This window comes from Macrotis lagotis, chromosome 6 (assembly GCF_037893015.1).
Source record: "Macrotis lagotis isolate mMagLag1 chromosome 6, bilby.v1.9.chrom.fasta, whole genome shotgun sequence".
Taxonomy (NCBI): Eukaryota; Metazoa; Chordata; class Mammalia; order Peramelemorphia; family Peramelidae; genus Macrotis; species Macrotis lagotis.
The window spans coordinates 53060846-53081766 of record NC_133663.1 but is presented as its reverse complement, the minus strand read 5'-3'; the positions used below and the strand labels follow the sequence as shown (position 1 = coordinate 53081766).

General features: G+C 35.9%; 1 protein-coding gene across 1 annotated transcript in view; it reads right to left on the bottom strand.

The window, feature by feature from the left end:
• SLC9A9 (solute carrier family 9 member A9) overlaps positions 1 to 20921 on the bottom strand; it is a 738251-nt gene that overhangs the window by 243119 nt on the left and 474211 nt on the right. The window contains exon 12 of the mRNA XM_074191139.1: positions 6515 to 6668. Coding sequence (XP_074047240.1) covers positions 6515 to 6668 — 154 coding nt within the window. The remainder of the gene's footprint in view (positions 1 to 6514; positions 6669 to 20921) is intronic.

Genomic DNA, 20921 nt, shown 5'->3' with positions numbered 1-20921 from the left:
TTTCCCCTCTCTGTCTCTGTTTCTCTTTATCTCTCTCTTTGTCTTTCTGTCACTGTCTTGTTTCTACTGTTTGTTATAAAGGATGGTTCTTTAAGTGGGAGGGTCAGAATATTCCAAATTAAAAGCAATAGCAAAATAAAAAGATATCAATAAAATGTAAAAGAAACAAATGAAAATTCTGTGGTAAAATTCAATGCTTCAGTCCATTTCAATTTAAGATTTTTTTTTCAATGACAGCGTTCATATCATCAGTAATGATAATCTGTAAGTTATCAGCATTTTTGGTTTCCTGTAAAGGGATTTGATATTTTCATGACATGCATGTCAATTATGGTCTTGTGGATTCTGCTTTTCCCCACCTCTTCTTTTCCATGCATGAATCCACTCACTGCCCAGAAAGTTTTCCAGAAGAGAACGCCTGGATGCATTGCTATTTTACTAACAGTGCACATGGGACCAATCCTAGATAGTGTAATGTAGTTTGTGCAGTCATCCAGAGGAGAATATAGGTAAACAACCAGTGTGGAAGCAATTGCAGGTCACATTCATGTACATGGAAAATAATTCAAATACCATTGGAAGTTTTTTCTCACCCCTGTGTGGTCAGAGCCCCATTATCCCTGTTTGGCAATCTTCACAGCACTCTCTGACTTCAAAAAGCACTGTTTCCTCCCTCCCTCCCATGAAGTTGTGAGGAGCAGGCCTGGGTCTCCCTAAACTTAATGACTATTTGATAACATTTACAGGCAAGCCTTCTCCCAGTGAACCAGGGAGCTGCTCCTTGGGTTCCCTGCTTGTCCAAATGCTTTACCAAATCCAGGCATATCCACAGTAGGTTGGGTTGGTTTGGATTGGGGGAGAGGGGAAAGCAAACTGTTCACTTTCCTCTTCAGACAAGGCAGCTCCATATTCTTTGAAAGCCTAGTTGTGCCATGGAATATAAAACCATCCAGAGTTAGGGCCAAGAGGGAGCTAGAAGACCTATCTTGTCTGGCCGGCCCTTTCTCTACAGAGTAAGAAACAGAAGCCCAGTCATTGGAATGGACTTGAACAGAATTACTCAATGTTTGAGGTCTCCTGATCATGGAGAGTGGTTTTTTTCCTCCCCCCCCTCAATTACCATGCATTTATCTCTGGCCTTTAACTAAAAAGGGCTACATTTTTCGAAAAGGAAAATATCACATTTTGAGAAATGTGTTTTAATAACATCACAAGAATGAGTTTTCATGCTTACACATCTCTTGAAGAGAAGGGAATAGATTTTAAGATTAGACAAGTATATTTTAGCTCTGGAAAGTTAGATGCCTGCCCCAGCATGGCGAGTTGTCTGAGTTAAGCCACTGATACAAAAAGGCATTCATTTTTTTTTTGTCTTTTTCCAAACCTCTTACCATTTACTTACTCATCTCAAACACTAAGGCAATTCTGCCGCTTCTGAAGTAGGATATACATTATTTTCAACTCAAAAACTATGTATCAGATCTGCTGGCATGTAGCTTGGTTGTCAGGACAAAGTGGACACTTTAATAAAAGATCTGATTGATTGATTGTATTAAGTAAAAAAGGGTACAAAGATGATAAGAATAACATTCTCACATTCAATAAGTTTTTCCATGTATTGAATGGATGTAACTATATGTGCAGAGAAGAATAATCCAGGAAAATATGTGGTAGGAATGAAGGAGGGATCTAGAAAGTAAGACAGTAAGTTGTTGTGTGGGGGAATAGAGTTGGACTTCAAATCAGGAAGACCTAGGTTCAAATCCTGCCCTGAAACCCTGATTATGGGACCCCAGAGCAAACCACTTAATTTCTCTGTGTTCTAGACCTGTCTGAGACTATAATTTGCAGAGTAGGTGCCAACTTGCGGAAAGAGTTTAATCGACAGGCTATCAATGAAATCATGGGTCCAGTTTCTGTCTAGATCAAATGAGATAATTGCTGTTTTTTTGAAATTTTATTTATTTATTTTTCAAGTGAGATATTTGTAAAATATTTAACAAAGAGTTTGGCACATAACATATGCCATAAACATTAATTATAAACATATATAACATAAGCATACATTATATATTATATATCTATTAATTAACATATCTGTCTGCCATCTTTACCTTCTATAGTCGTCTCATCATCCTATGCTGGCACCTGCTGGCACTATTCCCTCTTTCAGTTTCCTTGTGTGTATTATCTTTCCCCCCCTAGACTGTCAGCTCCTTGAGGCAGGCATCATCTTTCTTTTGCCCATTTGTAGCCCCTCATGCTTAACTTGGACCTGCTTAAGAAATGATTTTCGTATCCTAATGTAGCTCTGTGGAAGTACAGAAACACTACTGATCTACCTGGTGGAACTTTTCCATAACAAGATTTCATCTTAGGTCCAAATTGGAGGAAAAAAAATCATTATTGAAACCTCAATTCTAATGAGATATAGAGTTTTTTGTTTGTTTATTTGTTTGTTTTGGGGACTACCTTAATACAGTGGGAACCAGGTAGGAGTTAAGAATGAAATACAATTTCCCCTTCACCAATGGAATGCCAAAGATGAGTAAATTGGTAGCTGCCAAGACTTTTTGACTGTCTCTTGTGTTTTGTATTCCCTATAGCATCTATAAGGCATTCAATAAATATTTTTTGAATGAATGAATGAGTGAATTTTGACAACTAGAAAGGATGCTGAAGGTCAAAAGAGATCTATTGGAATAAAAAAAGTTATTTTAAGAAAGAAAAAGAGATACCCCTGGATATTCCAGAAACTAAAGATTAACTCCAGGATTCAGAAAAATTGGAAGGAAATCACGATGATAATCAATTTGGAAGTACTTTCAAGAAAATAGGGGGCATTGGTAATAAAGATAGTTTCATTTTTTAGAAATGAAATCTCTGATTAAGGTAAAGTAGCAGGTTTTTGAAATGGAAATGAACTTATATGTGTAATCTTTTTACTCTGATCTACATGAAAGACCTTTCAACTGACTCATCAAAAATGACATCTAATTCTGGGAAGGGGGGCGGTCAGCAACCTTGATATCCTGAATGCTATGGGTAGAACAAGCAATGCCAAAGGAGGCAAGATCAAGGCAGAGGTAGAGAAGGAAGAAAAAAGAGGGGGGGAAGACAAAAAAGATCCAGAAGGTCACTGAAAAAAGAAGGTGAGAATGAGAATGGAAATGAAGAGAAAAAGGGAAAAATAAAGATAGGTAGATATGATAGAGGATGGCAGAGCATTCTGCATCACAGTTGAATCTATGCTTTAATAGACTGGTTCTCAACCTTTTTGGTCCTAAACCCCTTAACAACTTTTAAAATTGAGAACCCTCTAAAGACTTTTGTTTATGTTGGCTATATCTATTGATATTCACCATATTAGAAATCAAAATATCTTTGAATTATTATAGGAAAAAAGTTGCTATCTTGTGGACTCTCTGGAAAGGTCTTCAGGATTCTACATGGGTCCAAAGACCATGCTGACCTAAGCCACAGGGAATAAGGAGGAAGATAGGGGTGAATGGTTTTCTTGAAAAGGAACCTTCAAGGCTTTTTGGGTTGATTGTACCCAGAATTTGGGTATAAAATATTACTATTAACATCAATAGGGATAAATCATGAACTTTGGGAGATTTAGGATATTCATGAATGATTCTCTTCAAGGCATATCCTTTCACTGAACTCAGGGTCTACATCTTATTTAGCTTAGTATCCATCCCCAAACCCAGGACAGTGCCTTATAATAGATAGTATATACATATGTGTGTGGTATGTTTGAAATAGATATTTAATAATTATTTATTGAATATTGAATTGGAAGTAGAGTTATCCATTATTCATATATTAGAACTTAAAGGGACCTCAGAGACCAACTAGTCCAAACACTTAGTTTTACAGATGGAGCTTAGTTAGAGAGAGGACAATGAAGTGCTTTTGGTGCCATGTTTAGCAAGGGGGAGATCCAGGATTTGAACCCAGATCCACTGAATTCAAATCTAGCATTCTTTTTATTATCATGAGCTTAGAAAACCACAAACCAGTGAGAACAACAATTACCAAAGATTAACAAATAGGCTCAAAGAAAATCATCTCAAGCCAAGTGTTTTATAACTGGGAATGCTAATAGGGATGTGTAACTGAAAGTTTATAACAGGGAATGCTAACACTTGTGCATGATATATGTGTGTGTTTGCAAACATGTGTAAATGTAAAACAGCTTGTGTTCAGTAATATGCCTCACTATGAAGGTTCACAAGAGACTTAATGAAAGAAAGAAGTTATCCCCTGCATTTAAGTCAGCCAAATGTATTTAGTCAAGCTACTATGTTCCTAATCAAGAACTATTATATTTTGTTGTTATTCAGTCATTTCAATTGTGTTCAACTTTTCATGAGCTCATTTGTGGTTTTCTTGGCAAAAATACTGGAGTGCTTTGCCATTTCCTTCTCCAACTCATTTTACGGATGAAAAAACTGAGGCAAACGGGGTTAAACAACTTGTACAAGATCACATAGCTAGTAAATGTTTGAGACTGTTTTTGAACTCCAATGTTTCTGATGCAGTGTGCTATTCACTGTGCCAGTGAGTTGCTCCAAAATCTGAGTGGAATATTGCTTATATGGTGGGACTCATTTTGTCTTGCTTTATTTACTGAACTAATGTTTTTCTACCTTAATTTTTTTTTGTTTCGAGGAGAACCACTGGAAAGAGGATTGGATGTTTTTTGAAATGAAGATTATATAAAACCAAATAATTCTAATTAAAAAATAAAGGGAATAGAAGAATAGATCTCCTAAGGCCTATTGGTTTGAGACATAGAAGCTCTCTTTTCCTTAGGTCCTATCTCATCGTAGGATGAGACTATGAGGTTCTCAGATAAAGAAACACGATATTCCTTTCTAGGCTGATTTCACACTATTCACCTTCTTTATTCACTCCATTATAATCAAATGAACCCAACTACTTACTGATCTCACTTTGTCCTCTCCTACCTCTACACATTTTGCATGAACCATGTTCCAAGTCTGGTGTTCTTTTCAGTCTGCATCTCCTGCACATCTCCACCTACTGAAATCCTTCAGTTCCCGGGTCAGTGGAAGTCATCCATGGAAGGTGTTGCCCCTTCCATGCTTCCCCTTGTCTGAAAAATGATGTTTCTTTTATCATACTTAAGTAAATCACTTTGTTTGGATCTTTCCTGTTCTCAATCCTATGCTTCAGTGAACATTGTGTATAGAGCATAAACATCTTATTATAAAAGAATATATGTGTTATGGTATCAAACACTACTTTCCCTTGTGTAAAGCACAAAGCAAATGTTTACAAAAATGTGGTTTGAAGTGATTTGTTGAGAGTGATGTGCATATGAAACAATGGACAGTGTAGGTATCACAATCTCAAAGGTAACTCGCACATCTTTCCTTCCCATTAGTAAGTGAGAAGCTAGAAACATATAAAGTGACATATTTCAGGCACAATCATGTTAGTAGGAGGCTTTGTTTAACTGTTTTCGAGGCATCGACTTCGTAAGGGGCTGTGTTTGTTGGGAAGTAGGTATTGTGTCAAAATAAAATGCATCAATCTACTTTTTTCTTTTTATGGGACAAAACTAAGGGGTTAAAATAGATCAACTCCTTGCACCTGGCACAGAAGGAAACATATTTACTAAAACAAGTCACTCAATTTAATTAAATAGGTAACACAGTATGCATTTCATTCATTCAAACAAAAATTTTTTTCCCTATTTATTAGAGGAACTAGACAAAAAAGTCCAAATGCTCCATTTTTCTTGAAATGAAGATAACTCATTTTTGCCATTGACTTTGCCTATGAAAAAACTGACCACCAAGTTCATGTGTTCTTAAGGTTTTTTCTGTCATGGGGCCATTGTGCAGTCTTGTGAAGTCTTTGGATGCCTTCTTAGAATCATGTTTATAAATATATAGGACTATAAGGGAAACTAGTTTTATTGAAATAATTATCCAAAAAATTAAAACTACTACGTCATGGACACCAAGTTAAGAACTTTTGGCCCACTCACTAAAAAAGATCATGTGATTGTGCAGTCAACTAATCATTATACACTGAACATCTATTATGCACCCGTTATCATTTCTGGTATAATAGAAAAGAAAAAGACATGCTCTTTGCTCTATAGAAATTCCTGGTTACATAGGAAATCAATCCCAGATTAATATTCAATTAGCCTTCTATTACAATCTTAGGTCCATTTGTTCAGAGGTAGTAGCTCCTAATTCATCTCCTGAACTGATTGCATTGCTTCTTTCACCATAAGGATATCACATTCTTTGGATAACTCCACTACCCTCTACTCTCTGCCCCTCAAGTCAGAGTTGTCTAGAACAGCTGAGAAATCACTTCCCATTCCACAAAAAGCAAAATTGGTTTTTACCTTGAGCTGAATGCCTATTTGCCTAGTATTACACTCTTTGCAATGTCCATGATAACAACTTTTTTATGGTATAAGTCAGAACAATATTATTCAATGTACAGAGTTGACACCCACCTGATTTGAAGCCATGTCAGCATTGGTGTGGTTCCTCCCCCAAATACCCAGACCGTGAGGAAAACGATGAGTAGAGTAGTTGTGAACATCATTTGTTTGGGCTCAGATTCTGTGTCCCGAATAGCTAAGGCAAATGCTATTGCTCCACGTAGACCTTCAAAGGGAAAAAAAAAAACAGACAAGAGGACCCTATTAATCCACTCCCATCTCACCTTTGGGGATGACTTCCATGATGAAATATGCAAGCCAAAAACCTGTGCAATGACACAACAAGGATTTCTGATCACATGCCATGCCATGTCTCTGGACAGCTGAACATTCTTTTTTAAAAATGGCATTTAAAATCACTCTATGCATGGATACACATCAGGTGGTCAATCCTTTCAAAATATTTTTCCCTCTTCTGATAATTTAACTTGCTAAATGGAATATACATCCTTTGCGTTCAAAGCCACCATGATGAACTCTCTCCTCTAGTGTTATTTTAAAGAACTATCTTTTTAAGATTTCAAATTAAAGTGGCTTCTGTTATTATAACAGCAGCTAGATGGCTCAGTGTTCAAGTCCTGCCTCTTTCCTTCACTAGCTGTGTGATCCTAAGCAAGTCACTTAATTCCCTTTTGTCTCAGTTCCTCATCTATAAAATGAGGACACATTGGAGAAGAAAATGTCAAATCATTCTAATATCTTTGCCATGACCCTAGTTGGACACGACTGAATGATACAAACATGTGAGGCACTGTGTTAGATGCTTTACAATTATCATCTCATTTGACACATTAATGAAAATGAAGATTCATGTTCTGACACCAGGAAGGGCTTGTAGTTATGGTAGTTTCTTTCCTTTTCCTTTTTTTACCCAGAGAAAAAAGGTGACTTTGGCCTTAAGCTCCATTATAATCTAGTATATTTTGCTTAAATATGTTAGAAATTACTTGATATTGCTTATAAATTATGTGGCCATTAATGGTGATATTTGCCCAAGCTTTTCTGTATATAGGGTGAGATTGAAAGAGGAGGAGTTGACCTGAGGGAAAAGAGATTTTGCTAGTCTTAGAATAAGTTAGCAAAAACTGAATGGATTGGAGAGAGGATTTTTGTACTTGTGGTAATGTTTGAGAATATCTCAGAACACCAGACTAACTTCCTTTGAATCTGGAGAAAGAACATTTCTAAGAATATGAACCATAGGGCAAGGGATTGGTATGGTTATCTCTGAGAGCAACTGCAGTATTACTCACACCCTGCATCACAGACCCACAGTGTTGACAACATTTTTTCACTGTATTTATTGCCTTCTTTAGATAAATCTTTCCATGTGTCTCTGAGTCTTTCATATTTGTCATGATTTGCTAATATTTCTATACATTCTTGTGGTGTAAATTGTGGGGAATCAATTTTCCTGCCAATGGACATCTGATTTTAACTAGGTTTTTTTTTTTTGGCCTTTTCTTACCACAAAAATTTTTGCTAAAAAATCTTGTTTACGTGGATGTGTTTTACCTCTTTGGGTGCTATATCCACTAGTGGAATTGCTGGGTCTGGTAAGCCGAACAGTTCTGTGACTTTTCTAGAAAAAGTATTGAACTAATTCTCAGTATAAAGAACAATCTAGAGGGTTAGACAAATGAAGTGTAATATATCTGACTGGAAAAAAAAACCTCCTGAATTTGCTTCAACAATATATTCATATAACTGTCTTTTCATTTTCCCCTCAGGACTGGCTACATCTATCTTATATTATCTTTGTCAAATTGTTCATGTTATAATATTGCATCCAACTTTCTAGGACTCCATCTGGGGCTTGGCAAAGATACTGGAGTGGTTTTCCATTTCCATCTCCAGTTCATTTTACACATGAGGAAACTGAGTCAAAAAGTCAAAAGTAACTAGCCCAGGGTCATACATCTAGGAAATATCTAAGACTGTATTACAACTAATGTCTTCCTGACTCTATAAAGGAAGTTCTATCTATTGCACCACCTAGCTGCCTTCTCCTTTGTCATATTTTTATCTATAAAAATTAGGAAACCTGAGACTCAGAGAAATTACTTACAAATAAAAGTATACAGAGACAGAAAAATGAAGCAAACAAATGTTATATTATTCTTGAATGCTCTAGTTTTAACATAAGGTACTTGGATCCCACATGAATTAGTTAATTAGCTTGTGGTATGTGGGATAAATTATTCATCTCAAGATTAAGCTGCGAAAGTTAGTCCTATAAGAATTCATTTCTTCCTTCTTTTGTTTAAAGTATTTTACAGATGAACATGTACCAAATGAAAAGAAGAGATTACTTGAGAGTTCTGGAATCAAAAAGAATCAATATTTTTTATTCCACATTTAGAAAATACAAGGGGGATCATTTCTCTATTGTGAAAATTATGCAATGAAGAGAAAGATTCAGAGGATTAAACAAATGATATTTAAAATGACAATGACTCTATTTACAAATTATCTCCAAGAAAAAATAGAAGAAGGAAACTATTCTCAGTTATCTCAGATAGAAAGACAAGGAAATGGCCTGAAGATAAGGAAGGTGAAATTTGGACTATTAATCAAAAGTTTTTATCTATCAGGGTTCCTGGATATTTGAGGTCACAATGAGGGTATTCCATCACCAGAAATGAGCATTGCTATTGAAATAATGAGGAATGCCAGTTATCATCCAAATGCCTCAATAGTTCCAGGGTACATTTCATCAAAGGGTCTTGCAAAATATTAATTTATTCTTATAGTCCTCTCCTGAGGAAAGCAAATAGCATCATTAACAGATGGAGTCTTTGGGCATGCATTCCAGGTGTGATTCAGAGGTATGGAAATGGAAGAGGGACTATCATATATGAAGAATGGTAAAGAGGTTAGTTTAGCCAGCATGCAAGGATATTTTTGATTCTTTTATTGGATATCACTGGTGACTTCCTAAGTATGATAAACTCCTGATAAGAAAACTCCCTTTCTCAATGCAGATTGACACCAATTCTGTGTCATAGTTTTAGAGAGTTACCTCTAAGGAGATTAACATTTATTATATATGAAAATCTGTACCATCTAGGTTGTAAAAAGCTTTATGGGTCAAACAGAGGGGTTCGTTTGTGTTTTATCCTCAAGTCAAATGGGAGCCATTGAAGTATCTTAGATAGAGGAGTGAAATGTTTAGACCTGAGCTTTGGGGATATCACTTGGGCAGCTTTGAAAGATGGATTGGAGGAGGAAGAATAAACCATACCTCTATGGTCTGAGAAGGACTAACTAGCCCCCTTCATCTCTCCTTTAAGAATTGCAGTTAATCTGACAATCCTCCATAATTGCACTATGGGAGTATTAGGAGATATGGCAGTTAATATTTATATTTTGCTTTGGGATTCTGAGTGTTCAAGGGAAGGTAGAAATAGAATAATGTGGTACATTTGATTTGATTTGATGTTTAAGATGAGCTCATATTATAGTTCTCAATGGATAACAAGTATGTAAATGTTAATCTTCCTAAAACATTTTCAATAATGTATCATTATTATTATATTAACCAAGCATTAATAGTCCTCTTACATCTAAATTAGCTGTGCCTTGGCAGGTCATAATTTAAAGAAGATGCTAAAAAAGAATACTTGCTATTCTGATCTCTAAAAACACATCTTTGTCCTTCTCTTTGTAGGGGAACCCTGAAAATATGAACTTTCCTCATATTGTACTATACCTGTGGGAAAAGGAGTAATGCCCTTATTTAAAGCCCAAACTGCAAGGTATTAAAAAGCCATTAGCATCTTCTGGAAGCTCATTCCTGATGCAATTAAGAACCAAAAAAGGCCACTGAAATAGGGGAGCCTTGGAGAGAAATGGAGACTGAGTTTCTACCACCACTTTTCTGCAGAATTGGCTTTGTGGTTTGGTGCTGAAAACTGCAAATATTTAAAATTGACCTGTGAAACTGTGAATCTCCAGGGTTTGCTGTAAAAGTATTAGTTCATTTAGAACTCTGGAAAAGATGCAATGCTATTTCATCCTGTCCTCTGCATCCTCCACAATGTCAAGGCTACTTACAAAACACTGGAGGCCTGAACAAATGACAGATCCCTGCCCATCTATGTACTTTCATCTGTTAATACTAGAATCCTAGTCAGTTAAATGGGACTCACCACCAAAACCTAAGTAGGGTTTGAAGTCAGGGAATTTTAGATCTCATTAAGTAATTGAGGCCATCAAAAAGATAGAAAAGAGACAGTAAAGTGCAACAGAGACCTGTTTTCCAGTCCTCAATCCAACACTAACTAGTGATATAATCATAGGCAAATCATAGCTTCTTTCAGTCTCAATCCCTAGATGTGGGTTCCCTGTGAGCAGAGACTGACTTGTCTGTCTGTCTGTCTGTCTGTCTCTCTTTCTTTCTCTCTCTCTCTCTCTCTCTCTCTCTCTCTCTCTCTCTCTCTCTCTCTCTCCTCTCTCTCTCTCTTTCTCATCCCCAATGCGGCAACTAGTTGGTAGAGTGGATAAAAGATTGGGTTGAAATCAGGAGGACTCATCTTCCTGAGTTCAAATAACATCTCATATACTTATTAGAGGTGTGATTCTAGGCAAGTCACTTAATCCTATTTGCCTTAGCCTGCTCATCTATAAAATGATCTGAAGAAGGAACTAGACAGATATTGAGAGATAGTGGAAGATTTTCCACTGTGGTCATGAAGTGTCAGACAAAACTAAACAATAGTATCCCCAGTGTCAGGGGATATGGTAGGTGCTAATCATTTCTTGCTGAAATGACTACTATAAAGTGGTGATAATGTTTGTAATGCTTATCTCACAGGGTTAAAGCTCACATTGCTGTCTAGAAATGGAAGTTAATTTTAAAAATTCTCAAGAAATACTGACTTTAGTTTTGGAACTGGAAAGTACCTTCTAGGTCACCTTTTATTCTTCTTCCTGTTGAGTTTCCCCAGCTTCCTCATCTTTTAGATGAGAATACTGAGGCTGAAAGTTTAGACACATCTACTTGTTGCATGACCTCAGATATGTAACTTAACTTTACTGTAGTTCAGTATTCTCAGTATTTTATCTTATAAAAAGTTGGAATAGATCATTTCCAAATTCTCTTCAGTCCCTAAACTAGGATTGACAGAATTTTAATTTATATATATGCCCTTGTCCATACTTGTAAGATTTCCCCTATTTCCAGAATGTTGCCAAACTATTTTTGAACTGGAAAAATCTATCACCTGTGTACATCTACTATATTAATAAACCTTGGTTTCACAGATAAGCTGATAGGATTATGGAGCTATGAATTTGGAGTTGGGAGGAATCTAAGAGGTCAATGAATCTATCTTCCTCATTTTAGAGATGAGAAGATGGCACAAATTAAATGATCATTCAATCAGTAAATGTCTCAGACAGACTTTGAGTTTTCATTTTTCTGACTCCAAGACCAGCCCCATCCACAGTATGTGGCTATCCGCTAAATTCCAATTTTTTGATTTCATTCCGGGGAAAAATTGGTCTGAAGTTATTTTAATTAGAAGGATAAATGAATAGATTATAGTATCTATTCTCTTTCTGTGTACTATTCAATATATTATGGATTTCTTCCTCCAGCTCCGAAGTCCTCTTTAAAGATATTTTTCTTATTTTCTTAGATCTATGATTTCCATATAAGACTATTGACATCAACTAGAGATATTGTTACAAATGAGATATTTGTAAAGTGCTCTGTAACCCTTAAACATGCCATTTAAACATTTATTATTATTATTATATTAAAGTGACATTAAGACTTTATATTTATCCCTATTTAATTCTATCGATTGAGCCCAGGGCAGCTAGTTGGTACATTGGATACAGTTCCAGACCTGAAATCAGGAAGATGAATCTTCCTGAGTTGAAATTTGTTTTCCGATACTTTATTAACTGTTTTACCCTGGGCAAGTCACGTTATCCCTGTTTACCATAGATTACTCATCTGTAAAATGAGTTGGAAAGGAAAATAGCAAAAGATACTTATCTTTGCCAAGAAAATCCTAAATAGGTTTATGGAGAGTTGGACCCAACTAAAAATGACTAAAAAACCAAATTTTTATCAATTAGAGGTAGCTAGGTGGTGCAGTGGATAGAGTGTTAGGCTTGGAGTCAGGAAGATCTGAGTTTAAACATGGTCTCAAACCCTTACTATCTGTGTTATTCTGGGCAAATCACTTTTTTTCCTTGCCTTTTTTCCTTCTCTTTCCTTATTTCGTCCCTCCCTCCCTCTCTTCCTTCCTTCCTTCTTTCTTTCCTTCCTTACAAAGGGAACCCTAATAACAAAACTTCCTCTTCCAATGATTGATCTGCAAGTGATATGAGCCACTGAGGAGTGAAATGATTCATCCAAGGTCACACAAATATTAGGTCTTTGAGGTGAGGTTGAATCCCAGGTCTTCTTAGATGCAAGAGCTGCTCTCTATCCTCTGCAGCTCTATCTTAGACATATTTTACATCAAATGTCTTCTCCTTCTGGGCTGACCAGCATCCTCCTCCACCCTTTCTGATTTGTTTTCCTTGTGTTCCCTCTCACAAATCATTTTCTCCCCAGGGTTTTTGTTGAGTAGTCATAGAAAGCCCACTACTTAGTTCATACATAGTTGTCTTCTTTCAACTGATTTGCCAATGACACATGCTGTTCTCTACTGTGGCCATTTGAAAACTCTAATTCTAAATCAAGTGCCATGACATATCAGAAACAAAAGACAAAAATAAAAGTCAAGGAGACCCAAGACCCTATGTGACTTCCTCCATCTTTCATGGGGCATGTTTCCTCTTGGGCTTTTCAATTATGCTATCAACTGGTTGCTGTTGTAAATGCTAATTTGTTTTTAGGCTCATGAAACAATCTAGGTTCACATTAAGTGGTTTTGCTTTGCAGAAATCTTGACAGATTTCATATATTAAGCTGAAAAGGTAACATTGTCTTAGGGAACAAACAGAATCACCTGCAATTAAGTGTGGATTCATCTAAAATTGGACTCCAAGGGATTCTTAGGTTAATTATGTTGATGCTGTTTTCATAACTATAGGAGAATGTTGAACCAAATGATACTGTGTATGTAACAGTGTTCTGAGCATCAGAAAATGTGTAGCTTCCCGTTTGTAGCAAAGGACAAAAATAATTGTATTTTCCACCCCTCTCCTCCATGATCTTATAAGTTTGGATACGACTGAGTAAAGATCAAGTTCAGATGTATTCTTATGCTTAGGGCACAGGAACCTTTTTGCTTCAAAAAGTCTTTGGTATTTCAATACTTTGATGGGTAGGTCTGTCATTTCATTGATATGGCTATACCCTAGGATGGATGAATGATTGAATGAACTAATGAATGAATGACTGCAAAGGCATTTCTAACACATTTACTTTGCACAAAACACTGTTTTGGTGCAGATCGTAACCTTTGCATGCCTTCTCACCTTGTGTGATTATTGTCCAAGTGTTCTCTTTCTGGCCAAGAGCATCTACCCATCATACTGAAGGTCTTCCTTTGTCTTTAATACTTGAGTGCAATGATACATTAATCAGCCCATCCATCTGTTTTCTTCCAGATTTTGTTACATGACCAACCCAATTCCTTTTCTGATCGTATATTTCCTTTGTCTCCCATGGGCAAATTATTTCAGCTTAGATGTGTATTCCACTTATAACAACTGTAATAACTAGGTTTTACATAACTTGAATGTTTTCAAAGCATCCTATATATGTTATCTCATCTTATCCTCACAACAATCCCATGTGTATGTGAGAGAGATGCTATTATTATTTTCATTTTACATTTGAGGAAACTGAGTCAGAGATAGTTCAAGTGACTTGCCTAGAGCCACACAGCTGGCATATCTGAGATTGAATTTGTACTCCAGTCTTCTTTACTTAAGTCCATCATTTTACTTATGATGCCAACTAGATGTTTGCAGCTCTGAGACCTTTGGGTCTATTGAAATTCTGGTTCTTCAGAGCTTAGGTTGCTATATGTTTCCCTGCCATGGAGCAATACCAGGAAAATCTGGTGTTAAAAGGGTTTTTGCAGAGGGGAGTTGCTTGAACATACTGAAAGTGCTGTGCAATGTCAATAGCTCAACCTGTTTTCTTCTTCCATGTCAGTACTAGGCACAACTCTATTCCATCTGCATTGTCATTCTAAGGTAAATGTACTGATGGATTGACTCAATAGAATGTCCATCCAAACTCATCTCAGAACCTGGGTAGGCATTTGTTTTTGCTGTAAAAATATATTTGGCAGAAAATATCAAGAAAAATGGAATTCCTGAAGAGATTTCTCATGGGCTATGGAGGGAAGGATGAGAACTTGAAGGTCTCATTGTCATCATTTGGGAATGTGGACCATGACTTGAAATGGGGTGAAAAGAGATTACCCAACCTTCTATTCAGGAGGGTCTGACATTATTTCAATATCATTAAGAAGCTTTTCAGGTTATTTCAATAGCATTTACTGGGGACTGAATAAAATTGAAGGTGGGGCAGTAGAAAAGAAGGATGAAGATGTGATCCCTGCTTTAATGAACTTGTTAATGAGCTGGCAGGTGGATAATAAGAACACAAAGTACTTCCCTCACAATAACCTTGAAGGGAAAGAAGTCTAAGAAAATTGCACTATAAAGACAAACAAATTGAAAGACTTATGACCTCTGATCAGTGGGATGACCTACCCCAATTTTAAGGGACTGAGGATGAAGCAGGCTGACAATTTCTGATATAGAGATAGCAAGATTCAACTTCCAGAATGAGACATACATTTTTGGACATGATTTATGCTGGAATTTGTTTTGTTGGACTACACACAATTGTTTATAGGGTTTTTACTTCATTCCTTTCTCTTTTCCCCATTGGGATGAGGGTAGAGTGGAAGGAGAAAAAATAAATACTTGTCAAAGAATTTTCAAAATTGAAAAAATAAAAACAGGGAACTGGACCTTGAAATATATGAAGGTTTTTTTTTAAACAGACAGAAAAGGAGAAGACATTCCAGATGAGAGAGGAAAGAATACAAGTAAGCAAAAGGAACAAACATAATATGGGTCAGTGAGAAGATCACTTTGGCTGGGACAGAGAGTTCTCATTGGAGTGTACAAAGAAGTGAATTTGAAAAAATTAGATTTTAGAGATGAATTATTACAGATCTCAAAGGTCTGTAAGGGATTTTTTTTCTTTCTGTCTGTTGGTTTGTTTTTATCCTTGCTAGAAGTTTCTGAGTATAGAAGTGACACTGCAAAAGTATCTGTAGGAATATGTAGCATGCAGAGGAAAGGGAAGATGCTAGAATCAGGGAAACTGGTTACAAGTCTTTTTTATTGTGTTTTGTATGAGAAAGATAAAGACCTAGATTAAGCTAAGAATGAAAAGGAAGAAGTGGAAAACCTAAGAGATATTTTAAGGAATGTGACAGCAGAACTTGGCAACTTTTTTGAACCCAAGAGGTGAAGGACAGAGAGAGATTACAATTTATTTTATTCTTGTAAATCTGGGAGACTGATGTCGGTGATGTCAGCAGTGAAGCTGGTATGGTGAACAGGTCTTAGAGGAAGATAATTTAGAAATGTTAAATTTGAGCTAATAGTAGAGCAACAGAACAAGTGATCTAAGAAAATTGATAAAGTCTGTCCAATCGATTCAAATGTTGATGTGAAATTAGGGCTAGAAACAGTGATTTGAATCTTGTTTTGTGAAAACTATTTTTCTCTGCTGTTTTTTTCTTTTTTTTTAGTTGAAAAAAATCCTTTTCTTTTCCTTTAATCACATTGTTTCTATTCTGATCAAGTTCTATGTTTTTCATGGGACTTTTATAATCTCTTCTTTTCAATAAATTCTCCCTGCCATTACCCACAGTGCAACACCTTGGTGTAGACTTATAACAGCTTCTTAACAGATCTTTCTGGCTCCAGTCTCTCCTGCAACAATCCATTATTCAGTTCACTGCAAACCTGATTTGTCTTATGAATAGCTCTATATCACTCAAAGTTCTTCAATGATTCCCTCTGTTATGCTAAGAAAAAAAATGACTTTTTTTGTGCCTGACATTTAAGGTCTTCTAAACTCTATCATCACCCTATTATTCCAGTTTATATGATATTGTTTTCTTAAACTGAACTTTTTCCTGTCTGCTGTATGTACTGCACACTTTTCTGTCTCTGTATCTATGCCTAAATCGTTCCCTGTGTCTGGAATGAACCCTTCTGTCTTCCATTTTGAATTCCTATTCATCTTTTGAAGATCAACTATAAAGCTAACTTCAAAGCTTTCCTTGATTCAGTGACTCTTCCTTCCACCCCAAGAATTTTATTTACACACTTCTCTTATTCTCACCAATAGCTATTATTTGACCATTTGGTATATGCTCATTTTTTGCCTTCTAAGTAATAGGATCCTTATTGGAATGACGCTCCACTAGGAAATCACACTTTTCTTTTTTCTTATTCTCTCGTATTTGAGAGATTTCATCTCTATGTCATGAAGAGGAAGTGAACCAAACTTGTGTCCTAAAAGTCCTCCTTCAGTTTTAAAGTCACTCCTCTCAATTCCATGACCCCTTTGGTGAATATACCTACACTAGTGTGAGCATAATTGGAAATGGGATGTCTCCTCCCCATTCATTCAGCTAGGAATCAGTAATGAAATGTGACAAAATTACACCATTGAGAATACTGTAGTTGAGGAATACTCCCTCCAGCTAAGGAGGTGTCTAAGAAAGGTGATTGTTAATCAAATTAAATTTTATCAGCACCATGATACATATAAACACATAGAAGCCCCTGGCTTTGTGATTTTATTCTCATGAGGGTGAGTAGGTTGATGCTAAACTGGTGAATAAATTTAAATGACAGTTGTGATAGCAAATATAGGGCAGTAAAGGAAAGACTAACAGAGATCAAGAAAAATTCAATACTATTAAGATTCAACAAGGGAACCATTATGCTTGTTAAAATTCCCAATGCATCAATGAAATTGATGAAATCTTTGAAATTATCTAAGGCTTATGAATTTGGGAATGGGAATAGCCTTTGGGGAAAAAAATAGCATTACTTTCATTCAGATTTAAAATTTAAGGATATTCATTCACACATATAATGTGCCCTGAGCTAATATAATATATTTCCTTTGAATGTTGCATAGATACCTTCTGGGAAGAGTTGGAAAAATGGGTAAGTTTATATCTTACTTGTAAATTTTAATCTATTTAGGATGATGATTTCCTAACTTCATGCTAATTCAAGGCCCAAATAACCAGCTGGTCATTTCAGTTAAATCTTTAGAAAGTCAACTTATAGGAAAGTGACAAAGATGTTCATACCTTTTAATTCAGAGATTCCCCTCTTAGGTACAGAGTGAGAGAGAAAGATAGAAAGAAAGATCCCATAGAAGATATAAACTCCTAGAAAACAGAGATTTTTAGATTTTTAAAAAAATTCTCAGTTCCCAGTCTATGTGCTTTATAAATACTTTGTTAATTGATTAATATATATATCAAAATATGTAAAGCAGCACATTTTTTTGAATTTCAAAGAATTAAAAACAAATGATGACCCCTAATCAGGGAAATAATCATGGTCCCTGAATGAAATGGAATATGGTTCTTCCATAAGAAACAATGACTATGAATAATATAGAGAAATATGAGAAAACATGAATTGATTCAAAGGAAGCAGAGGTAGGAAAGCAACATGTTGGTTGGTTCTCATCCTTTGTTATCGAAGAAGAACAAAATGAGACAAATGTGTGAGACAAATTACAGCGTGTCTGACTGTGACTGATCAGACCAATCAATGTGAGCTAGGAATGCTCTACCACAGGTTGGGCACAAATAGTCCATGTGAACACCTGGGGTGCTTACTCTAAAACAATACGCAGAATATAACAACAGTATAAATCAGAAAAACAACAAAAAATAAAACTAAATCTTGTGTTATTAAAAATGACAGAAGCTTGGTTCCAAGAAGAGATAAGAGAGTATCAATTAGTGATCCTGGTATAGTCATAATCTGAAATATTTCTTTGAAATCATTAATAATACTATATGAGCCAAAGATTTCAGAGATATTGCTGTATGGTTATTCTCCTGAATCCTTTCATTATTTTTTTTAAGGAAGAGAGAGAGAGAGATATGAAAGTGGTAATGGGTTTTCTTTTAGTGATATCTTTCATTATTTGGTGTTTTAGAACAGTAGACCTTGCATGTACTTGTAGGTTGCAAACTTATTTTCAAAATGTCTCTAAAGGCAACACTTTTCTTGGGCTATATCTATGGTTTGTGGACTTCTAACCACAGTATCTCTCCAGGGGAAGATAGTTTCTCACACTCAATAAATGCCTAAGTAGCACTATGACATTTTACATGTGCAAACTTGTTTCAGTGGAGATCAAAACATATCTCCCATAAGAAATAGGAACTTTGATTTACAGCATTTGGATTCCTATATTAATTTTAGTGATAAGTCACTGTTGGAACTGAGAGTAAGAACATGAAAGGGCACTGGCAATTGTCCTGTAAAAAAGGAAAGGGAACAGATCTTTCCCACGCAAAGGTCAGTGGTATCAAAAAAACTTACTTTCATATCAGCTCTGACAATATTAAGATTTTTTGCCTTCTCTATCATGAGAGCACTCATGTTCAGGTTTGAGTTATGAGATATATCTTTTAGTTGGGGGAAGGGATTTAGAGGCCCCAGGCTTTCAGTGAGTTCTTTGAATAACACTTCTATGTAATCCAAAGGATTTGTGATCAAATAAGTCTATCCATCAATCAACAGACTTTTATTAAGCTTCCAGCAAAGGTGAGCCGTAGTTCTTGGAATTAAACAAAAAAAAAGAAATGATCCCTACTCTTCAAGTGTTTACCTTCTATTAGAAAGACATCATAAGCATATACCAATAGATAAAATAGAATAAGTACAGGGTTATCAGGGAGAGAAGACGTTAGCAATTGGGGAGGGTTAGGAAAGGTTTATTATAGAAGGTGTCTCTTGAACTATATCCTGAAGGAAATAAGGGATATTCTGAGGTAGGGAGAGGAAGGAGTGTGGTAAAGGAATGAGGGCTGGCCAGTACAGATGAACAGAGAGGGGAAATGGAAGGTCATATGTGAGGAACAGAATGAAGACCTCTTTGACTGGGTTGAGGAGGACAGGAATGGGAGTAATTTATAACAAGGATGAATAAAGAGGTTGGGGCCCAGTTGTGAAAAGCTTGATAAGCCTAACAGAGATGTATACATTTCACTTTTGGGTAATGCAGAGTTCATGAACTTGATTTATTTATGAATATTTTGATAACTGCAGTTTAATATAATTAAATTTCCTTTGTAATGCTCTGCATTTTATTTTTTGCATTTAAAAACATTATTCTGAAGGGGAGCTTCCATCCACTTCACCAGACTGACAAAGGTGTCCATTACATAAAGGTTAAGAGTTCCTATCCTGGAGATAATTAGGAGCCACTCACTCATTTAAGTCTTCCATCCAATAATGGAGACCACAATGCCTCTGCATCTTTTATGTATTGCCATGACTTTATTATCAGATTTATTACAGATTCTATCTATATTTCACCAGGCTGACGTGTGTGTGTGCGTGTGTATGTGTGTGTGTGTAACTGTGGTTAAAACCATTCTTAGAGTCCTTCTTGAATGGCAGAGAATCTGTGAGAGTTTGGTCTCTTTTGGTCTACCTCCATTCCATTTGCAATATAAACATTTTAAATTTATATAGTACATTAAGAGGTATAAAGCACTCTCTAATGTGTTCACAAGAAGCCTGGAGGGTAGATGTAATAAATTTTATTCTTCTAATTTTTATTCATTAATATAGGCTCAGAGAGGTTTAATAATATGCCTATGATTCCATATTTAAGAAGTGTTGGAAGTGGCTCTGGAACCCCGGTCTTTCTGTCTCCAAATCTAGTGCTACTAATCCACATGGTCTCTTTATCAACAGCCAGAATATTCTCTGCATCTCTGCCATCCATTCGCTCCCTAGCAATTTCCATTCAGCAAACATTCTGATGATTCAGATAATAAAGAAAACCCAATTTGTTGATTACAACAGTATGCCTGCAAGTTGCCTTTATTTCAAAGGTGGATATGTAGAATCTTTTTAATATAATGGGTGAAAGCAACATGGCTTCGAACTGACAGAGAATCTAAGCTTTTTTTTTCATTTTTTCTGAGCATATTGTAATCACAAACAATTCTTCTCAGCATTTAAAACCACATGTGCTTAATGGATTCTGCAATTCAAATAATAACTCCATGCTATATCTGTCCAATTGCTGTTCACAATGCTGCTTTGAACTGTTTCTTTTTACAAAAACTAGTTAATCAATCAACAAGTTTTTTTTTTGGTCTGAAACAAATTGACTCAGGGGGGCTAGATGAGACACTAA